This window comes from Tupaia chinensis, unplaced genomic scaffold, assembly GCF_000334495.1.
Source record: "Tupaia chinensis unplaced genomic scaffold, TupChi_1.0 Scaffold000012_1, whole genome shotgun sequence".
In the NCBI taxonomy this organism is placed as follows: domain Eukaryota; kingdom Metazoa; phylum Chordata; class Mammalia; order Scandentia; family Tupaiidae; genus Tupaia; species Tupaia belangeri.
The window spans coordinates 2,659,220-2,683,002 of record NW_006159442.1 but is presented as its reverse complement, the minus strand read 5'-3'; the positions used below and the strand labels follow the sequence as shown (position 1 = coordinate 2,683,002).

At 44.9% G+C, this 23,783-nt stretch overlaps 1 protein-coding gene across 1 annotated transcript in view; it reads left to right on the top strand.

Annotated features, from left to right (window-relative positions):
- The window catches only part of ALPK2 (alpha kinase 2), a 153,312-nt gene that overhangs the window by 93,316 nt on the left and 36,213 nt on the right, over positions 1-23,783 (top strand). The window contains exons 5-8 of the mRNA XM_006139928.2: positions 3,723-7,080; positions 10,618-10,765; positions 17,684-17,811; positions 17,912-17,947. Of these exons, the coding sequence (XP_006139990.1) occupies positions 3,723-7,080; positions 10,618-10,765; positions 17,684-17,811; positions 17,912-17,947 (3,670 nt within the window). The remainder of the gene's footprint in view (positions 1-3,722; positions 7,081-10,617; positions 10,766-17,683; positions 17,812-17,911; positions 17,948-23,783) is intronic.

The following is a 23,783-nucleotide window of genomic DNA, read 5'->3' as shown; positions in this document are numbered from 1 at the left end:
AAGATAGAGGTGTACTGTGTGAAGTTAGTAGACCTACCTCAACTAATATACAGTTTATTCATTTATTCGGTCTTTCAACAAATATTTATTACACACCCACTATGGAGGCCGGAAGCTGGCATGGTGGCTAGGGGCACTGGACTCCCATATGGCCCACTGTGGTTCAAGTCCCAGACTGGGCATCTTGCTTTCTCACTTTCCCTCTCAATCTCTCTCTCGCTCTGTCCCTCTTATGGCCAAAAGAAAAAGAGAGCTTAAGTGTTTTGTGAAGTAAGGTATGCAGAGGGGTGTGGTGGAGAGGGTCTTTAAAAAGTTCATGGAAAATGTATATTATGAAAAAGTTACGCATTGACTTTAACATTTTTCACACCCAAACTCCTACTTTAATTGCATTTTCCATGCATTTTACACGTTCTTCTCGTGCTGTGATGATGTCTTCCAATGACCAACCTCATCCTAGTCAAAACTTCCTTGTCCCGAGTTTCCTGTACTCCGGACGTTAGCCCCTTCCAGGTGTTAGCCTCTGTGGATATGCTCGTAGTCGGTAACGGGCAGGCAGGGATGAAGGTGCCATCCCAGCACATATCAGAGTGGGGAGCCTTTGAACTGGAATCCACTGGAAAACATTTCCCAGGGCTTGGGAATTCCACACATGGCAGCTACTCCATAAATGTCTGTTGGCACCAGCGGTCCTGTGATGACAGCAAGACCTTAAAATACAGGGCTGACATTGATGGTGGAGACTCAGGCAGGTGGGACAGCCGGAGGGAGGGGCGTTATGATTGGACAGCCTTTTTACACATCTCAGTTCCTGCCCAGGCAGCTACCCATACTTTCTGTGCTTAATAATTTGGTATGTTTGGGTTAGAGCTCATCATAAAACATCTGAACCAAAATAGCAAACGAAGAGAATACTTTCTTCACGTCTTATAGATGTTCCAGTACAGAGAAGGGACCACACTCACTTAAAACCTTGGATACTAAAAAAAGAAAAAAAAAGATCTTATTGGGTCAGCAGGCAGCATAGTGGTTAAGGTGCTGGACTCCCACATGGCTGACTGTAGTTCAAGTCCCAGACCAGGTGTCTTGCTTTCTCGTTTTCTCTTTCTGTCTCTCTCTGGTGAGCACCTGTGCCCTATGTCAAATTAAAATAATAATAATTATAATAATGATAAATAAAATGAAATAAATGGTTCTTTTTAAAAAAAATTCTTATTTCTCAGAAATTATCTTCTTGTTTTCCCTTTTCCATTTTAACATGATGATAAAGAGAAGGAGATATGAGAGAAGGTAGATATTTATTTCTCTTTAGAGACACTGTGATGTGAATAAGAAGGGCTTATGATTACAAGTCTCCTTTGAAATAGGGTTGTCTCAAAGTCAGGAGCAGATGAAAGTCCAAATGACTTCAAAGATAGAAGTGTACTGTGTGAAGTTAGTAGACCTACCTCAACTAATATACAGTTTATTCATTTATTCGGTCTTTCAACAAATATTTATTACACACCCACTATGGAGGCCGGAAGCTGGCATGGTGGCTAGGGGCACTGGACTCCCATATGGCCCACTGTGGTTCAAGTCCCAGACTGGGCATCTTGCTTTCTCACTTTCCCTCTCAATCTCTCTCTCGCTCTGTCCCTCTCTGGTACAAATGGAAATAAATAAAGTTAAAATTTTAAAAAAATTCTTTAAATAAAAAAATAACCTACTATGTGCTCATTGCTATGACAGGCTTTGAAGACAACACAGAATGGGAGTCTCCAGCAGACGGGCATTTGCCTATCTTGTATCCTTACCTGGAACACTCCCTGGTATACTGGAGGCATTCGATAAGCGTATGTTGAATGGAAAAATGGTCTTGACCTTCATGGCATTTATACTAAAGTTCTTTTTGTTTAGCGAGCATTTTTATGCACATAAAATCTGAGTTAAATGAACCTCAAGGTCACTTTAGAAGAGAAATGAGGAATGAAGGACAGAGGAGCAGCAAGTGGCCCGGGGGAGTGTGGAAAGAGGTACCATTTCCGCTCTGGCAGTGTGGGCAGCACTGACCGGGAGGTAGGAAGAGCCATTGTCGTGTGTGATTTACAAACAAGCCCTAGGGCTGAGGCCCGCCCAGGCACATGGACATCCCAGCTCTCTCTCGTTATGGTAGGTGAGAGTCTCCGTCTCCTCCCCCTCTAAGCCAGTGTCTGCTCCCTGGGCAGGGCTGCCCCAAAGCAGAAGTCCTGGGTGCAAAGACGGAGTTGCTTGTCAAAAATGAGCAGTTCCTTTCCCCATGGCTACACATGATTTTGTTTTGTTTTGAAATAACCGATGTGCTACAAGTTATTACAAGACATTACTGGAAGAGTGGGCCACTTCCGGAAGACTATCCAGTATCACATGGCAGACAGGTGGCACCATGATGGGTTCAGGTCTCAGAATGGGAGCACTCATTTCCCCTCCTCCCTTCCCTTCCTTTTTTCCTCTCTCCTCCCGCTTTTCATAAAATCCTAAGCAGCCTTGAATTGTCTGCTTCTTGTGGAGTTGCCTAGCCTGCCACAGTGCATCTGTTTTAAAGTCTAAAAGGCAATCTAGGAGTTTTACTTATTTTTAATTTTATTTTTGGCTTATCTTTTTCAAAGGATTTTTTGCCACCTTTTTTTGTTTTTGTTTTTGCTATAGGGAGTGTGTGCTCACCAGAGAGAAACAGAAAGGAGCAGCCCTGCTTCAGCCAATCACAGAAAGCCTAGAGAGAGAGGAAAAGTGAGAGATCACCCCCTCGGGGAGATGGCTATGCCACGATCCCTTCTCCTCCCTTCTCCTCTCAGGATTTTGTGCACCCATGCCCATGCGCCCAGTGTGTTTTAAGCCACCGGTCCCGAGACTTGAACCTCAGTTGATTACATGGGAATCCAGCAATGTAATCATAATGCCATAGTTGGTTCCCCATATTTGAGTTCTTATAAACAAACCACAACCTCACTTGGGAGTCTGCTCCCTTAACAAACTGGTGAATCAGCCAATCACAGCAGCCTGGCTTCGATCAGGCAGCCTGCTCTTTAAACCGTGTTCGTAGAGCCTGACACTAAAATGCAACCAAGCCAGCTCCTTCTGTGCCTCATTTCCCACACTTCTGTCGTCTTAAATCACATTCCTTTTCCTGCTCGTAAAAGTTATTGGGCCACGCAGTACTTCAGAGTTCTTCAGAAGCCATTCTGGGGGCTGCTCGATTCGTGAATTGTTTTTTTGCTCAATTCAATTCTGCTAAATTAAGTTTGCCTAAAATTTTTATTTTAACACTATTTTGCATGTGCTGTGTATTTTATTTTTATACTCATGTGAAACTTATCTTTCTGGAAACATGCACACGGCACCTATCATGAATTACTAGATCAAAATAGTTAACATTCAATTCATATTCATCTTTCTTTCTCTCTAAGAGAGAAAAGGGGAAAAAAGCATTGAATAATTGCTGATTATTCGGAGGCCTTTTGCTTCTAAAGGTGAATTTGACTAAGCGTCCCTTGGAACATAGGGTCGCTTAAGTTTCTGGTTCTCCAGGAAGTCTCTAGTAGCTAGAGAGAGTGTGGGGATTCATGTTTGAATTTCAGCCATTCCTCTACTCTTCTTGTCCATTATTACAGTCATCGAGGATTAACACGCTTGAGATTATAGTTAGGCCCAACTGGGGGCTCTCCCAGGAACAATTCTATTAATATCACTTTTCATCCTCCTAGGTGCAAATTCAAGAAACAACCAGGGAGCGAATCTCTCGCAGCCAGACGCCAGCTTTCTCAGAGCCTGCTGGAAAGGAGGCGCCGTTCCCTGGGACCACGACGAATTCGTCCCCTAGGGTAGCAGGGATCCAGGAGGCAAGCATACTGGCCCAACACCTGGAGGTAGAAAGTGGCACTCAAGACCCACCACGTGAAGAAGAAGACAGAGAAAGCAGCACCCTTGGCTGTCGCTGGGAAGCCCTAGAACCTGTCCCAGAAACCACCGATGACAACGTGTTCTCAGAAGAGCTCTCGGTACATACCCTCCAGGAGACCCGTGCTGACCACAGGGAGCCCGAGGCTCTCTCTGTTGCCTGCCCTGACCCCACAGACACTGCCCTCCCCCTGGGAAACGCATGCAATGGGCCAAAGGACAGAGAAGCCGCGTGTGTGCTGCGGTACCTGGACCAAGGAACATGTTGTGAAGCCATGGAGTCTCCTGTTGTCGTGCCGGTTGGTAAATATTTGTCTCAAGAATTTTGCTCCACGGACATGGAGCTGGTGGGTCAAGACAGAGTGACTGATTTATGTCCTCCTGCTGACAAGACACTGGACGTTCTTTCTCGAACACAAGGTTCTGAGATTCCACAGTCGTGCAAGAGCAGTGAGGGTAGAAACTCAGCCATATCCCCTCTTTTTATAAATACTTTCAGCTGGAATATTTCACACAAGCCCAGTGGAGTTACTGCAGGAGGAGATCCAGCCGAGGTAGGGAATTCCACCTGCACGTTGGCCTCCACAGTGCAGGCTGGCCAGGCCAGGCTGAGTCCCAGCCACTCAGAAGGGCTGGAGGAAACGCTACTCCTTTCTTCAGAGAGGGACTCCTCTGAGCAATTTAAAGAAGGAAGTGATGAGAGCCCCAGGACCAGTGCCCCAGAAACCCCAGTTACCCCGGACACTTCAGCCAGTCATGGTTCAATCACGAAGCTTCCTCAGGAGAAGCCAACAGCAGCAGCGGCTACTACAGAGTGTCTTCAGGTGACCAGCGAGACAGAGGACACATCAACAATTACTGCTGCCTCCAAGGCCCATGCAGTCAAACACCGTGCCGCCTCAGTTGCTGAGAATGACCAAGAAGATGAGGAGCACTCACCTCAGACTCCAGATGAAAATATTCCCCGACTTCCTTCTGACATACAGTTGGGGTACGTTTTAAGTGGTGCTGAAGAGAGGCTTTGCATGGTGCCCAGAGTACCAGGAATCGACAGCCATGTTCCCCAGCTCCCAGAGGAAGAGGGTCTTTGTGGAGATTTCTCTCTTCAGATCGATAATCAGTCTGCAGATAAGAGCCTGGTCACGGACAGGGCAGACAAGAGCCTTGGACAGGGCTCCCAAGAAAAAGGAAATGAAACACAGCAGACGGGCTGGCAGAGGAGCTTGTGCCAGCATGGTTCTCCTTCTGCAGCCGATGTCCAGGGAAGGTTGCCCCCCACATCTGCCGGACAAGAGGACATGAGCCTGGTGCCCTCAGATCACTCACCGTCAAACTCTAGGGAAGAGCGAGGGCAGAACGCAGGCCCGAGGACCAGTGTCTCCCTGGTGGCTGATGCCACTGTGCAAGAGGACAGTCAGGCTCTGAGTAGTATTCCCTCTCTGTCTAAGAGCCTCTTGGAGGAGTCCCAAGAGACTACAGCAGGAAACTGGGAAGTAGGCAAGAAGCTGAAGATCATAACTCTAGAGGCTTCCAGTCCAGAACTCTGGCCACCAGGACAACAGGCAAATTCTGAGTACAAGGGATCAGAAGCTGGCATTCTGGCTCCTAACCAGGCCTGGGCTGTGTCTACCATTCTGAAGGCCGCTGCCTCCGAACTGGAGCCCTTTGCAAAAGCGCCATCAGCTCACGGGCCTCACGATGAGTCCGACTTAGCCCTGGCTGATGACAAAGGAATGCGTGAAGGTGGAGGCCCAGACAGAAGCGCACCTTGGTATGGATTTTGCTCCCAGCCTTCGAGCCAGTCTGGATTCCTGGAGTCCTCTGTGGACCCTGTAGATGGGAAGGAATTATATGCCGCACATTCATGCTGGGAGGCTTCTGAAGTGGGAGGGAAGGAGACTGCGAGTCAAGACCAGGAGGAAAACCACCTCAGGGCGCACCACCCTGTCTTCTCTAAGCGGTTTCTGGCCTGCCCCAAACTCCTAGAGTCCTCCGTAGATCCAGTTGATGAGACAGGCATGATGGAGCATGCATGGGTCGAGAAAGCTGAGCCTTCAGGATCCACGCTGGGGCTCAGCAGAGAGGGGGGGACATCAGCTGCTGGGAACTTAGGTCGGAGTGTGGAAGTCCATCCTGCCATTTTGCAAGTTCCATGTCCTCAGGGAAGTGGGGAAGCGATTCTAAGTGAGAACAGAATCAACAGAAACCAAGAAGACGAGAGTGGGGAGGCCAAGCTAAGTCAGCCTGACGAAGCCTGCGTGGACGTCAGATCTGCTGCCTGGCATGCTCCGTGCCCTGATGGCAGTGGAGAAAGAATTCCAGGTGGACATGGCATTAGCCGAACACAAGAAGGTAGTGACAGAAGCTCAGGGGTGGCCACACCATGCAAAGAGGACCAAGCAGAACTTGGTTCGCCCAGCTCCCCTCTTCCCAGTTGCCATGCAGTGCTGGTGCACGCCTCCGTCGGGGTCGACAGGCACAGCAACACAGGCCAGACTCCTGACATCCCTGCCAAGGCCATGGTCGAGCCCAGAAACGATCAGTTCGTGCTTTCTGACCCTCAGGAAAGAGGAACTAGTGACAATGAGCGTGGGAAACGGTCATCTACGTTCAGTGATCTTACGAGGCCGCCGTTTACCTCGTATCCTGCAGGAAACATCGCTGGCTTTCCAGTAAGCCATCCGATTGAGGAACCTAAAACAGAGGCGTCTCAAACTGAGGAAACCAAACCCCCAGGCCCATCTGGTATGCCAGCCATGACTTTGACCTCTGTTTCAGGAGAATATGAGTCAGAGAAAGCCCCGAAACTACTGCAGGACCCAGGGCAAAAGGGCTTCACCCTGGGCTGTGTGAAAAAGTCAAGGGAGAAGAAATCCTGTCACATGGCAGCTCAAACTGGCAAATCGCCAGGGGCCATGCCAGGAGTGACAGGTTCAGAGGAGGCCAAGAGGAAGCAAGAAACCTCAGGAAGTGGGCATTTAGCTGAGGGAGTAAAGAAGAAAATTCTGTCCAAGGTAGCAGCCCTGAGACTGAGATTGGAAGAGAAGGAAAATGTCAAAAAGAACTCGGTCTTTCTTAAAAAGATCCCTAAACTGGAAACATCGCTATCACACACAGATGAGAAAAAAGACCCCAAAAAGTCACCTTGCAAAAGAGAAGGAAAAGGTGAGGCTGTGTTGCTTTGCATTCCTCGGTAGGCCTTGGGTTTGTCCTGACCAGGTGTCAGGTTGCCAGATCCCCTTCAATCCTTTGCAATGAAGGTGAGTGTCCAGCAGGAGGCACTGATGTTATGGTTGAGGCCCGAGGCTTGGGCAGATGGGCTCAGGGTTTTGGGTTCACAGACATCAGGATCACTGTGAGGACCTGTTAGAGCACAGATCGCTGGGCCCCCTCCTAGAGCTTCTGGTTCAGGTGTGTGTGTGCTGGGGCCTTTCTAACAGTTCCGGGTGACCTGGGAAGACACTCACTTGAGAGGCTCTGAGAAAGGTTATCTGTGGGTATGTTTCATTGACGGAATGCAATTAAGGTGCCTTTCTGTTTAATTATTCTTTTTCCTAAAATCGATTTTATAAAAGATAAACAAAAGCACTAATTAGTATAGATAATTAGTATAATTAAACAGACCACCCACTGAGCAGGATTGCTGAAAAGAAATATTTTGGTACACTTTGAGATTCTTTTTAATCATTAATTTTTCATTAGAAATGGCTCCGTTGGGCCAGCCCATTCTGTGGCAGTTAAAGTGGGTGGAACCCACATGGCCAATTGTGCAGGGTCAATTACGCAGTTTACGTCCTGGACCCAGTGGTTTGAAAAACACATTGGGGGAGGGACCAGCAGATGGCATAATGGTTACAATACTGGACTCCCACATTGTCGACCATAGTTCGAGTCCCAAACCCAGCAGCTTAAAACTCACTCTGAGCGCATGCCCAATATCCTGAGAGGAGGATGGAGGAGAAGAGACTGCAGCATGGCCATACCCTGCTCCCCAGGGGGTTTCTCTCCTTCTGTCTGTCTGGCAGGTGCATGTGCCCGATAGCTAAAATCTCTCTAAAGAATAAAAGAAAAACACTGGGTGTATATGTGTGCATGCCCAACATACTGAAACAAAGACCAGTGGAGAAGGAATTGAGGCATGGTCATGACTCATGGGGAAAGGGGGGGGGGTGATTTCTTGCTTTCCCTCTCTTTATCTCTCTCTGGCAAATTTTAAAAATAACAACAAAATTTAAAATGTTCATCTCTTCTAAATTTGAGTATAAAATGTCTTTCCTCTGCCCCTTCTTTTGAAAAATCGGATTCTAAAATTATCTGGGTCCTCTGTTTTATGTTTCAGACCACCTAAGCCTTAAAAGCCCTTGCACAAGGGGACTCTGAACAGTTTATGGAAAATGGAATTAAAGTGTAAGTTTATTTGAGCACAAAATATTTTAAAATCTGTGCACAGTTTCTTCCTAATATACATTTCCATTAATTTTTGAAGACCCCACCTAATTGTCGTTACTTTGCCTAGGGAATCATTTCAGCTCCGAATTCAATTCCATAGGTCCGATTTTAGCTTTTTTTTCATTCCTCACGTGTGGTAGAAGTCAGAAGAGAAAATGTTCCAGAAAGCTACGGTGGCCTGCATGTGCTAGAGCAGAAAGCAATGGCCCTATTTGACCCAAAGGGAGGACCCGAGGCTGATGTTGGCTATTTTCGGCCACATCAAATGGGGCTTTAGTCCCTATTGCCGAAAGAAAGACAAGTTTGCCTTCCTCTTTTCCAAACCCCAAGGCTCTTTGGTTAGTTTCATACTTCCTAAGACCATCATTTAGTTCTGTTCATCTTATGTCCTTCCCTCTGCCTCTCAGTTTTCTTTGTGTTCAATACAACAGGCTCTGGCAGCCTTAGGACCATTCAGGTGTCCCAGATCACCCATGTAGACCACTATCACGTAGTGTGCGAAGGGCCTGGCGGAATGGCCCAGGTGATGAGGTAGGCTTGGTCAAGACCTGGCCCACGAGCTTGGGACGGTGCCCCTGCACATGGGCTCAGCCTCGGCAGGAGCCAGTGGGGCCAAATGAGCTGAAATGGGGTTTGCCAGCAAGAGGTGCTTGGTGTGTTTGGTCTCCCTCAGTTATGTACCCGGCTCCCTTAATTGTGGTCATAGTCTCAACTGCTCTTGGGTTGAAGGATTTGTTTTCTAACCAGTCCATCATGTCTTTCTGGGCAGAAAGTTAGCTTTTACGTATACATTCTGGGGCCAGCAGGTGACATGGAGATTAAGGTGCCAGATCCTACATGACCAACTGCACGGTTCGAGTTGTGGACCCGGCAGCTTGAAAATCATGCCAGGCACACATGCGTGCCCCAAATCCTGAGACGAGAATGGAGGAGGGATGGCAGCATGGCCATCCCCCCAGAAGGGTGATTTCTCACTTTCTCTTTCCTTCTCACTCTCTCTGGTAGACATATACACCCTATGGTAAACATTATATAAATATGTATTTTCTCATCCAAGTGTCAGCCAAGCAGAGATGGGAAATACATTTCACTCATAGCCTGTTTCACTGTAGTGGAATTTGAGACAACGGAGGCAACAAAGCCTCAGTACTGACTCTGGGCTCGGCTGTGGCTTACACAGTGTTGTGTAATGATGTGCTCTCTCGTGTTGGCGAAGCTGTGCAGTTATGTGCTCAGTTTGTGATAGACTGACGCCCCGTTTCCAGTAATCTCACTGTAACCCCATGGCAGAGCTGTCCAGCTACGTCTCATTCTAATGTCTACGCTGCCACCCAGTGGCTGCCCTGACTAACTACACACTTGCCTGGTGTGTGACGGGTCGCCGTCTCAGTCTGGAGATTGTTTCCTTATTGCTTCGACTTTATTCAAGTAGTCACCTCTGTTTTGCTGATAAGATTGATATCAGACATCACTCCAATCCACTAGGCTATCTTCAGCAATGACAGTTGTGATCCAGGGGAAAGCTGGGTGAATATTATTCAGCAGATCACTTGCCGAGTTGCCTTGTACGTCTCGGGACTTGAACCACAGTCACCTGGTAATCCAGGTTTCATTCTTGCTCCCTAATCTTCAGCTCTGATTTGACCCTGGATCATCTGGTAATTATTTGAAAAATTCTTTAGTTAGCTCAGATTTTTATCAACCAGTTTTCTATAATTACCCATCCCTACCCTCTCATTTATTATAAATAATTTATTTCTTTTCTAATTGCCAGAGGGCATGTGTACATGCACATGTGTGAGAGAGAAAACCCTCCAGTGGGGCATGCTCACATGGCAGTCCTTTTTTCCATTTCTCCCTCCCATCAGGATTTTGGGCACGTTCACACACACCCAGAGTGTTTCTCAAGCCGCTGGGACTGGGATTCGAACTGGTCACCAAATGGTGTCTGTCTCCCTCCACACAGCGCTTAACCACTGCAGTACGGGGCCAGCCCTTTTTAAAAATCTCTCAATGTCTGTTTCACTTTGAACACACAGACCTCATCCTATAAATGTTAAGTAACGAAAAGCAGGAGTTTGCCGTGAGATTGATTGGTGTATATGTCTACGGCTCCTCACAGACACTCAGTTTCTTCATCTATAAATCAAAGATAATAATGATCACCCTGTCTCCTGGGATTGTTGCAAGAAGTAAGTGAGATGAAAAGGAAACTCTTTTGTCCACGCTGACCTTCCAATCTCTTTTTCCTAGCTCCAATTTTACTGAAAAAGATCCATGCTGAGATGTTCCCTGATCACTCTGGAAATGTCAACTTAAGCTGCCAGTTTGCGGAAATTCATGAAGACTCTACTATTTGGTGGACAAAAGATTCCAAGTCAATAGCCCAGGTACACAGAAGGTACGTAACTTGGTTACTTTTCATAATTGTTTACATCTCAGTGTAATTGTACAAGAACGTACTAAATGACAGGGAGTGAAAAGGAAATTTGAGACAAAGTCCACATGCATAGAATCCAACAAAGTCAACGAAGAAGACAGACGTCCGGACGGGGAAGTGAGCCGGGTTCTTGTGGACTTAGGGCGTCATGGACCTTTCATCACATTGTACAGTCAGGGGAAGAGATCAAATACCCTTCGGGTCTGAGGTTTTGTGGTCTCAAGGTTAAAGAACTGTCTTTTGTATGTGTGTGCACTTCGCTTGTGCATGTTTTCTGTTTTAAACATTCCCGTTCATCTGACAAAGCTAAGAAGGTGAAGCAAAAGAAAAAAAAGCAATCCCTGAAGTTAGAGAAAAATGTGAGGGGATTCCAAAAGGCTTCTGGAGGAAAGGAATTAAAGTAAGAGTTTATTTTAGTGCGAAAAGTATTTTGAAACCTATACATAGTTCTTTTTTATTTTTTCACAATATAGTTTCCACGAACTTTTTGAAGACCAGCCCCCCCATAACCATTAAGAGGTTTGTAGTTTGAGTATGTCTCCCAAAATATGTGGAGCCATTGTCATGGGATTAAGAAGGTGAAAACTTAATTGGATTATAGTGTTGTGGGGACCTTGGGGAAGAGATTGGTGAATTATATGGTTAGGGTGGGGCCCACATGATTGAGTCCTGGCGGGTTTACAAGGGCAGGAAATAAGGCAGATGGGAACTTACCTGCAGCACGGACCATGGTCACTCCCACCATCGTCCTTTATTTATTTATTTATTTATTTTTTGAGAGGCTTTTGCTATAGGGTGCTCACCAGAAAGAGACAGAGAGACAGCAAGAAATCACCCCCCCACACACACCCTTGGGGGGATGGCCATGTCACAATTCCTTCTCCTCCATTCTCCTCTTGAGATCTTGGGCATGCATGCACATGCACCCAGCATGAATTTAAGCCACTGGGTCCAGGACTCGAACCGCAGTCAACTACATGGGAGCCCAGCGACATAGCCATTATGCCAACTGCTGGTCCCCTCATTGTCCTTCATCTTTGCATCTGTTGGCCATGTTGTGACGTAGACAGCTTGATGCCAGCCTCATGCCTCTGGACTTTCCAGCCGCCAGAACTGTCAGAATTCTATATAAATTACCCTGTTTCAGATATTTTTGTAAATAATACTATAATGAACTAAGACAGGGTGATAAGAAGCCATCACTGAAATGGAAAAAGCAGTCTATTCTGGATCTGTAGGAGAGGAGAGGAGAGAAGAATGAGGAGAGAAATAAGAGACGGAATCCTTGCAAGAATGTCCCTTATGGATCAAACCTGATTAATGGTTTCCTAAAGTGCCTTCTCTGAAACTAAGGCTTTTGCAAGTGAACTGATGAACTTAAGCTCCACCTGACACATTCTAGAAACAAATCACCTTGGTCTGATAGACATCAACATATGTCGAACAACCTTTCAGAACCTTCTTTCTGGCAAAAGGAGGTCCCAGTTCAGGTCTCTGAGTCATAGGAGTTGCTGCTGTTCTTTTAATCTTGTTACGAGTAGACTAAAACAAGTGAGAAAATCTGAGAGTTAATTAACTCAAATATGTCTGCCTGGAATATATGTCTGAAAATTCTTCCCCACATGCCACCATAGAACACTTGGGCTATTGTTTCACTTCTATTAATATCACTCCGGAAAATCTCACTCAATCGTGATTGGTATAATAAAGCCATTTTGTCTAAAGTGTCACCGTTACCCTGCTTGTCTTAGGTATGGCTTAAGAAGAATTATAATGTGGAAAAAACGGTTTGATTTGAGGTTTCTTAGAGCATTACTTTAAAAATATCAATTATTCATTTCAATGATTTTCTGAAGTGGTCAGCCAAGAACAATTAACTAGCACTTCGAGAACTTTTCAATCAAGCAGCCTGGCTCTAAGCTCAGAATTGGCACTTGACTCTCCCAGGTCCGTTTTCCAAAGGTGTATTTACAAAACCCTAATCTCCCTCTAGGGAGCACAAGTCATCGGTAGGCATTCTATTTTACTAATGACACGTGGCCAAAGCCTTTAAACGCTCCAGAATATTTGCTTCATTTCTTCTTAGCAACAGTGTCTGGCTTCGTTGAACCATTTGGCCTCTCCATACTAACACTCAAGAACATTTATAAGCTGTAATTCTTTGTATTCTGAGAGATCATTCACTGTATTTCACTTGGGTTTCAAATGTTAGCTAATTTCCCTCCCCCCCTACCTCCAGGTGAGTGTTGCTTTTTACACATCCCTCCATGAAATAGCTTGATGCCTTTTCAAAAGCCAAAATCTCTCAAATGTACTCTAAGCATGCGGCCACGGTCCTCTTGGACTCATTAAACAGTGAGAGAATCACTAAGATGGGAAAGCTATTCAAGGGAGCATTTGGGGAGTGGAGACGTGTATGGTTAATCAGGGAATGGAAGGCAGAAATAAATTTTCAATAGATAAAACTAGTTAATATTCAGCAGGTAATGAACCTTGAAGGTTATCTTTTCTGCTGTATAGAAACCTACAGGTTAATGTGTAATTTAGAAATATCTGGGTGTGGTACCAGCAGTTGGTGTAATGACTATGTGGCTGGACTCCCATATAGTTGACTGCGGTTCAAGTCCCAGACCTGGTGGCTTGAACTCACACCAGGCGTGTGTGCATGCTTGCCTAGGATCCTGAGAAGAGAATGGAGGAGAAGGGATTGCGGTGTGGCCATCCCCCCTGGGGGGTGATTTCTTGCTTTCTGTCTCTCTATCTCTCTGTCTTTCTGGCGAGCACATGTGCCCTATAGCAAAACCATCTCCAGGAAAAAAAAAAAAAAAGAAAAGAAATGTCTGGGTGGGGGGCTGGCAGGTGGCATGGTGGTTAAGATGCTGGACTCCCACATGGTTGACCATGGTTTGAGTCCTGGATGTGGTGACTTGCTTTCTCACTTTCCCTCTCCCCCTCTCTCTCTGTGCCTCTCTGTCTGTCTCTGGTGAGTACATGTGCTCTATAATAAAATATTTAAAAATAATAATAATGATAAATAATTATTGAAAAGAAGTAAAATAACCTAAAAAAGAGAAATGTCTGGGCAAGGTCCCTTAAATAGTATATAGCAAAGTCAAACACAGGAACATTCCCCTAGAGCTAAACAATCCTTGGGTGACCCTCTTAAACAGTGACCTGCAGAGGACATGAAATCATCCTCCTGGCATTGTCAGCAAGTTTTGGAGATTTGCCTTAACAAGCCAAAGTTTAGAAATTAGGCGTCAAACACTATTGTGGCTAGGACATGACTAATACACTCTGAGGAGACCAAGAAGAAGAAAGTGGTAGTTTCTTGACTATGTGTGGTATGTCTGGGCCCATGGCGACCCCAAACTAGCTCCCTCCATTGCTGCATTGCCATCAGTACCTTCTCTGTAGCCAGAAACCCGCTCTCCACTTGGGGGAGAGGTACAAATTCTCTGGGCTGTTGAATGGCAGCCATCCACTGGGAGTGGATCGCAGACAGCTGAGCAAGCACTTGGAGCCCAGGCCACGTGGTCCCTGTTGGGCAACCAGTGAGTGATGAGCTGGCTGCTGTTGAGGCAGGTTCTCATTGGATGGCCACAGGAAGGAAACCCAGGTACTTCTCGGCTCAGGCTGGTGGGTGTGTAATGGGTGCTGCCAATTGCTCCCAGGCTCTTTCGGTCTGGTGATGAATGGTGGTGTCCCTTAGAGAGGTCCCCAGGTGAGGTCCCCTCTCCCTCCAGCCAGTTTTGTCTATGGCCTTCTTACTCAGATCACATTCTGGGCACAGGCTTCTTAGCATTTGTCTCCGCAGCTATTCACCACTACTGTGGAGCCCTGTTCTTTTAATCTTGCAATCTGGCCCTTCCTTCCCCTGAAGGTAAAGATTTGTCCCTTAGAAGGTAACAGAATCTGAAACTGAGCCTTTTCCTTCTTGGTTCAGAAAGGTACAAGATCACTTCTTTTCACTTTCCACGGCTCTGTTGGTATTTTCCATTTGTTCATTTCCTCCCAGACTAGAAGACCTTCCAGAACATGAACTGTGCCCTCTTCCTTTACATCATCGAGTCCCCGAGTACTGAGCACAAAGCAAATTACTCATCACACATTGAGCAGAACTTTTTGGCACTTAAAGAGGTTTCCCTTCATGGAGAAAGTTCATTAATATTTCTCCCCCCACTAATGGCTTGTGATGGCTCAAGAGACGAGGCTTTTTGCAGAAGCTTCACATGCCTGGTGTCGGTTCCTGCTCACACACATCTAAGCTGTGGTCTTGCTCTCTCCAATTCCACAGGTGAAGAGACTGAGTGTGAGAGGCCAAGTAGCATGCCTGAGGTCAGCCTCAGGATCAGAGGCCTGGCCTTTCTGTCTCCTAACTCATTCCTCCTAGTAGAAAGCCTTGGGCGGGCTGATGAGCTGAAAATGGTCTTCATGCTTCTGGGCTAAGTATCAGAGTATTCTAAAGGGTTGTGTTCAGGGAACAATTCGACTGCCCCTTTCAATAGTAGAAACAATTGTGTTCATCCATAGTGGCTGAGAAGGGCATTCCACCAGCCCCTCTATGACTCACTCAGGATTTCACTGCCCTGCCAGGAAATTATTTTATTAGGTCTTTGGGAAGGTCATGACGTAGTTTTCTATGATTTTCTATGCAACAATGCATCATGACTTTCCAGATAACCCAATAACTGGATTTGTTCAAGTCCAATATTTTTTTTCTTTTTTTAGATAGCTTTTTACTATGGGGCTTGTGTACTCGCTGGAGAGATAGAGACAGAAAGTGAGAAATGACCCCCTAGGGGGGATGGCCATGCTGCAATCCCTTCTCTTCTATTCTTCCCTTGGAATTTTGGGCACACATGCACCTGGGGTGAGTTTTAAACCACCAGGTCCAAAACTCGAACCACGGTCAACTACGTGGGAGTCTAGCGATGTAACCATTATGCCATCTGTTGGTCTCTCAAGTCCAGTAGTGACCATACATGTAGTATATGTTTGTAGACCCCATCAGAGAAGGAAGTATTATGATTTAATTCTTGTTTTAAGCCATTGGAACATTCTAGAAGAGGCATGTATAAATTGGAGACTTGACATCTGTTGAAAAACCAACCAATAATGAACACTTTTGTTAAACATGTAACCAAGACAAACTCAAGACAAGTGGATGTTTACTGTTAAAAAACTACAAGATGAACCCAAATTGAAATGTACACTGTACACATACATAATCTCGGCTAATGTTTAAATGAAACTCATTATATAGAACAATATTTGAATTTCAGTTTTTGCATTTTTTTGGTTTAAGACCTTGGAATAAAGATTGTGATTCTATCCACAATTTAAATGATCCCAGACTTGAGGGCAGGAACTATAGTGTACTTGGGGAGGTAGCTTAATAAGGTCAAGATTATTTTTTTTAGAGAGAGATTTTTGCTATAGGGCATGTGTGCTCACCAGAGAGACAGAGACAGAAAGTGAGAAATCAGGTCCCAGAGGGGATGGCCATGCCACAGTCTCTTCTCCATTCTCCTCTTGGATTTTTTGGCATGCACACACGCACCCAGCAAGTTTCAAACTACCAGATCGGGACCTGAACTGCAGTCGATTACATGGAAGTCTGGCAATGTAACCATTATGCCATTTGCTGGTCCCAAGATCATTTAAGTCTCACTATGCCTCCGTTTTCTCCTCTGTGAAAAAGGATTAGAAACTGTGCCTCTCCCATTAGGTTATTCTGAGTGACATGAAATAGACCTTCTAGTGATTTATTTAGTATAATGCCTGTTATATACCAAGTGCTCAGTACACACGAGCTGACGTCACTATCACCCCCACCAGTGTTTGTATTCATGCTCAGTGTCTGGCGCTAATGGGGGGTGGATGAGTGGAGGGACGCATACTATTCACTAGAAGAGTATACTATTTAAAAGAGCTTTTTGTCATGAATCCTTACCTTAAACAGCCCCTTTCTCTTATTTCTCATCTTCTCTGTGTTTAGGTTTGGGTTTCAAGTTATTAGATAATTTTTATTTTATTTTTTAGAGAGTTTTTTTGCTATAGGGTGTGTGCTCTTGCTGGAGAGAGACAGAGAGAGAAAATGAGAAATCACCCCCAGGGGTTGGGGTGGTGGCCACTCTGTAATCCCTTCTACTCCATTTTTCTTTTGGAATTTGGGCACACACACACATGTGCCCACTGTGAGTTTCAAGCTACTGCACCTGGGACTCGAACCATGGTTGGCCGTGTGAGAGTCCAGTGCCTTAACCATTATGCCACCTGCTGGCTCCCAGATTTTCTTTAAGCACAAAACACCTGGGTTGCTAATTGAAGTGAATTCTGAAAAGAATTGTTAATGTTGGTTTTTGGAATTCACAATTCTGTCTCTTGCTCTGCTAAGAAGTTAAATATCTGGGATGTTTCTATGAATGCAGATTGCATATTGGAGTGAGGGTGTTCAACCTAAATGTAATGATCCTACCCTGTGGATGAATAAATGATTTAAACAGCTTATGGTGATCTCGTCTTTTAGCTAGCCTATTGGCTGAAAGCAGGGAAGCATTAGCATCTTTCTCCTTGGGTATATGAGAAAAAAAGACAACTTAGACCAGCAGATGGCATAATGGTTATGTCGCTGGACTCCCACATGGCCAACTGTGGTTCGAGTCCAGAACCTGGTGGCTTCAAAATCACCCCGGGTGTGTGTGCATGAGTGCCTAAGATCCCAGGAGAAGAATGGAGGTTTTGTGGTATGGCCATCTCCCCTGGGGGATGATTTCTCGCTTTCTATCTCTCTGTCTCTCTGTCCTTCTGGTGGGTACATGCATATTATAGCAAAAAAAAAAGAATGATGAAGCATGTTAATGCCTCACATTACAGGGCAGGGGACAACTCAGCTGTTTCTTTGGCCATCGTTCAAGCCGGCCAGAAAGACCAGGGCCTCTATTATTGCTGCATCAAGAACAGTTACGGAAAAGTCACTGCTGAGTTTAACCTCACAGCTGAAGGTAAATCTCCATTTTTCAGTTTCATATGAAAACCTCTCGCCCCTGCCAGGACAGAGTGGACATTTGTACTGAAACCATTCTCTTCTTTGTCTTCTTCTAGTTCTCAAACAGCTTTCAAGTCACCAGGATATTAAAGGTAAGCCAGTCTGAGTGGGCTTGTCGGAGTGCAAGCACCCCCACAAAGCATGAAATTGCTCCCAGCGTAATGGTAGATGCTCTCTTGGACTCTTCTGACCCAAAAGGAGGGAGCTCAGGAGTGAGTAGGGAAGTAAACGCAGATCATGGACCATTCTGATGGGTCATAAGGGCCATGCTTCCGATTATAATTTCCTTAGGCTGCGAGCATCCGGGAGTGTATCCTTCGTGGAAGAGATCAGACTGCAGCTGAATGGTTGGGGGAACACACACAGTCAAAGGGTTGGATCTGATCTTTTCTTTTAAGCCTCAGATTTGCATTCGCTTTCTGCATGGGGTTCCAGCCTCTGACCCTTACACAACATGCTTTGTTTCTTCCATCTCCTTTACAGTAACTAGCTGAGCAGATATCCAATGATAAGCAAGTGTCTGGGGCATAACTCCACTTGTCTGCACCTTAATGAAAATGGAAGACGGCTGTGCGTGTACCCCGCAGCATACCTGGTGCTGCTGCTCCTCATCCCTCACCTGCTGCTTGGCCACTCGGCCATACTAAACTCTATAGTTTGCTGAAATCCGGGAATATTACTAACCCACCCACACTCACCCTTACCCAGCGGTGTGCTGATAAATATTTAGCAAACTTGTGGGGCATGGGAGCCCCTGATTTATAGAGGTTTTTAATTCCCATGGTGTAAACATTCTCAGCAAGATATTTTTTTTAAGAGAGATTTTTGCTATTGGGCATGAGTGCTCGCCAGAGAGACAGAGAGAGAGAAAGAGGATGGCCACGCTGCAATCCCTTCTCCTCCATTCTCCTTTTGGGATTTTGAGCATGCATGCACACGAACCTGGCACTACTCTTAAGTCACTGGGTCTGGGACTCAAACTGCAGTCAACTATGTGGGTGTCCAGAGATGTAACCATAACGCTATCTGCTGGACTCTCAGCACAGAGATTTTAAACTACCAAAATGCCATCTCAAGTTGTGGAGCTGGGAAGAGATGCCTATAATGAGCTCTCTGGAGCCGTAGCAACTTGGTTCCACACATCACTGTCATGCGACCTCATCCCCACGTCCCTCACTGATTAGCACAGGGCAGGCCCCTTGGTCTGTTTTAGGTAAAACGCTAATAATTAAATTGAGATAGAATCTTAAAGATGTACTGCACATGCTAATTTTCCGAACAAACAACACATCCCAAACTGTGAAAGCAGGACAGTGAAAGTGATCGAGGGTCCACTCTGTTGCACAGTGGTTAAGTGCCGAGCACCAGGTGCTGGATCCCACGTGGCCAATCAGGGTTACAGTTCTGGCTCAGTGGCTTGAAAAACGCGTAGGATTTTTGTGCATGTGTGCCTGAAATCCTGACAAGATGGAGAAATGAAGGAAAAGTAATTAGGGCATGACCTCACCCCATTTAGGATTCTCTCTCTTTCTCTCCTTCTTTGGCAAAGAATTGGGGGAGAAAATAGACATGCACTAACATCCAGTACATTGAGAGGAAGACACTGAGCTCTCAACTTAGAAATGGCCTGGCAAATACTGTGATGTTCATTCAACACAATAAGCTTAAACTAAGTTCTTCACAAACCCATTCAAATGCTAACTACCTATCTTTGGTGTATAATGTATATGTGCTACAATTTATTTTTTGAAAACCTTTAAAGGACTTATTTTATTTAGCTTTATCTATTTATCGATTGATTCTAATTTGACCAGAAAGGGACAGAGTGAGATAGAGAGAGAGAAAGTGAGAAAGCAAGCTGCCGAGTCCGGGATTCAAACCACAGTCTGTCATGTGAGAGTCTGGCACTCTCAACCACCATGCCACCTGGCGGCTATGTGCTACAATTTAAAAACCTTCCCCCATTTCTGCTTTCCCCTCCCTAAAAGTCAAACTATGCGAAAGAATTCCCTTCCTTCTTATACTTCAGGAAACGAAATGACGTTCAGAAGGGATTCTCTGTCTCATCAGCTTCTTAGCATTCTTAGCAGTGATTGCCATTCGTTTCTCACACACTTGCTATGACTTTACTCATTTAAGTCTGCGTAGACGCACGTCTCAAGACGGAGAATCCAGTGGGGTCTACTGGCCAGCTGGTGGACATGGGGCTGTTGTTGTAGCTCAGTGACTCCGACCATGGTGTTTGGGTCTGGGCCCACCTCCAGGTAATGACATCACCTCCTCCCAGCTTCTGACCCCACTGTGACTGGTGGAGACTTCAGTTTCATGGACCCTCCAGGTTAGGGAAGCCATACATGGCTTCTCCAGCCTTGTACCTTCAAATAAGAACCCAAAACCTACTTTTAATCACCTATTTACTTGGCGGAATCTCTTACTAAACATTTTATTAATATAATTCTCTATAGGAGGAGCAAATAAGAGTTTACAAGTTGGTCTCTAATTAAAAAACTAATAAAACGAAGCTCATGAGGAAGCTGGGAGTGAATGATGGGCCAGCCGGAACGCACGCTAGCTCACCTAATGATGTTATTGCATTTCATGGGAATATTCGTGGATTGCTTTCCTGCCCCTCCAAGCGATCGTTGCCCCCAGTGACTGTCAGCATCTTTATGGTTCCTGGTCTGCTTAGGATTTGGATTTCACGGCCTCCCGGTGCAGCCGCGAGCTTGAGTGAAGTGGGATCCGCTTACCCTCATGTGCCCACGTCTGTTTGACCTGATGAGTCCTTCTGGTTCTTTCTCCTGAAACTGCCCCTCCTAGATAGTTTGGGTAGCTTGGTGTATGATCCTAGCAATGGGTGGATCAGCAAAGATTGAAAAAATAAATTCACCTTTTCACAACCTTGCACTTGAACCCCTCACTCCTACTTTACCTGACTCTCCTCTCAGGTGTGTTTGCTACCTGAGTCACCATTGCCAGAAAAAAAAAAAAAAAAAAAAAAACCCAGTCTGGATGACTAATTTTTACTGCTTGTTTGCTACCTGAGTCACCCCTGCCAGAAAAAAAAACAAAAACAAAACAAAACAAAACAAAACCAGTCTGGATGACTAAGTTTTACTGCCATCCCTCACTTTAAGAAAAGTTCAGACTGTGGTTGCAATGGTAACACAACTGGGCCCACCTGGGCAAGTTCTAGGTTCACGTCCCAAGGCTGGTCCGAACACTCTGGGCATGCACGAGTGCCTGTGATCTGGGCTGGCTGAGACTGGGGTGGATCATGGCATGAAAACCCAGCTGGGAGTGCCTGTCTCCCTCATATGGAAGGAAGAAGTAAATCCATTTATAAAATAAAGCAGTCAAGCTCTAACCAAGCTAGTGCACGTTTTCCACATTGCTGTGCAAGACATTTTGGGACCAGAGAACTGTTCAGATTCCTACAAAGTTATAGGCTGAATACCTGCTTCCTCTGCAGAGGAAGACCTGGTGGGCAAGTTTCAGTTGTGAAAATTCCACCTTAAAGTCCAGCTCTTTTCCCATAAAAGAGACAAAGAACAGTCCTAGAATTTTTAAAAATTTTATCTTTATTAAATAAACATTTCTGTTGGACATTATTAATTTTATCTCATAAAGTACTATATGAAAAAAAAGTGCTTTTTTTCTTTTTTTAAAATTTGCCTGAAGGCATGTGTGCTCACCAGAGAAAGCAGGGATGAGGGGTGCAAGGGTGAGAAAGCAACCCCCAGGGGGAATGGCCACACTGCAATCCCTGCTCCTCCATTCTCCTATCAGGATTATGGGTGTGCACGCACACATGTCCAGAGTATATTTCAAGCCTCTGGGTCTAGGATTCAAACTGCCAGCCATGTGGACCCGGTCACTTTAACCAGCAGGTCATGGCGCCAGCCCTTCCTTCTTATTTCTAAGCATATAATGTAGACAAACTTTTGTCTTTAGTTCATTAAATTTGAGAAAATGTAGAGCATGAAGTACACAATGATTAAATGTTGGAAATTTGGGGATTGCAAAATGGAACAGGGTGTGGTGAATATGGCTCTGGAGCTTAGCCACAAAACATTCCCTGTGTTCTTTCAGTGCTTTGAAGGGCCAAACTGTTAAAGTAAAATGAGTCATGTACCTAGAATCGAAAAGATTTGGCTTATCTAAGAAGCGTTCCTTCTCTATTTTCACATCTAATTTTGAATTTAATTGTTAAAAAAATAAAACTATAACTCTTCTTCATTAAGTTCACATTTCTTTTCCTGATTTAGGAAATCTGTAATTTTTTTTTTTTAATTTATCTAGAAAATATTTCTTTTGCCCGTTTTCCTGCAGCTCTTCCCCAATTCTCTCTAGAAACCCTGAACAGGTTACTCTGAAATACTAATCTTTTTCTTCAGCCTTTGTAAATTCTTAGTTGGAATGAGCCTCTGTAACAAAGAGTCACAAGAGAAAAACAGAAGTGGATTAACATGGTTATTTCATATGCACATGGGAGACACCCAGGAATGAGTCATTCTCCAAGAAGTAGAAGCCCAGCTTATGTAACATCTTCCACAAAGAAGGGTGACTTCTTAGACCAATGACAGGACAAAGGGAGAGGACTTTGAGTTTCTCAAAGCAGCAATGCGTGGGAAGGCAGATGAAGGCTGGTTAGCGAAGCTCGCTAATGTAGAGGCCTTGGTACCATCTCTAGCCAAGGAGAGGGTCTGGAGTTGTCTACAGTGGATAAACTTTGCTCGCCCTGATAGAAGGGTGCGGGGAGCATACCTGTGACTTCGTAAATGATGTCCTGATGTCAGGCAAACAGAGAAAGGGCAGAGGTTCCTTGCTTCTTTTTAGTTCCTTTGAGCTCAATAATCCTTTTGCCAAAGAGGCCTATTTGAGGGTGGCATGTTTTGGTCTCCCACAATCATCCTTGTGAATATATCAGAGCATCCTTCTGCATATACCCCCTCTCTTCCAGCAGCTGGCAGCTCTCCATATAGCTTTTCTATCTGAAAATCCTCCATGAACCCCCTTTCTTTCAAGCAAAGACTATGTCTAGGTATTGATCAGTACCCTGGACAATCGTTTTAGTCTCCTTATAGTTTTAATAGCTAGCATGAATCACAGACCGCTCTTAAATCACATGACTTGAAAATATATGAAAAAAAGAAAAATATTTGTATAAATATTCTATATGGAAAAATTTTTTTTTTTTTTTTTGAGAGAGAGAGAGAGATTTTTTGCTATAGGGTACATGCACTTGCCAGGGAGACAGAGAGATATAAAGTGAGAAATTCAGAGTGGCCATCCCCTCTGAGGGGGGATGGCCACTCTGCAATCCCTCTGCAGTCCTCCATTCTCCTCTCAGGATTTTGGGCAGGCACGCACGTGCGTCTGGAGTGAGTTTGAAGCCACTGGGTCTGGGTGGGACACGAACCGCAGCCAACTATGTGGGAGTCCAGCAATATAATTATTACACCATCTGCTGGTCCCCAAAGTGGAATTTTTATATGACCCCATGCTTGCTTTTTTTTTTTTTTTTTTTTTAACATTCAGAATGATGTCCGTTTTCATCAGTTTTGAGGAGCGGAAGCTTTTCCTTTTAAATCTAAACCATCTTATTTCATGGAAAGTCGTCTTGATTTTTTTCGTTCTCTGCAGATCAGAAGTCGAATTCAGGCATCTCTAGTTTAAAATGGGACATCCTGATTTAACTTATTGTTATTGTTATCTGAAACATGTAAACTCGGTCCTGAAAAACACAGCTGAGAGGAAACTCAGAAAATGAGTTCTACTTTCTTTTTACAAATAAATCCCAAATAACTCTACAGGTTTTCAATTTCTTTTGGAAGACAATAGCTTTTTAAAAATAATTACTTTATTTAACTTTATTTATTTATTTATTTATTTATTTATTTATTTATTTATATTTGACCATAGAGG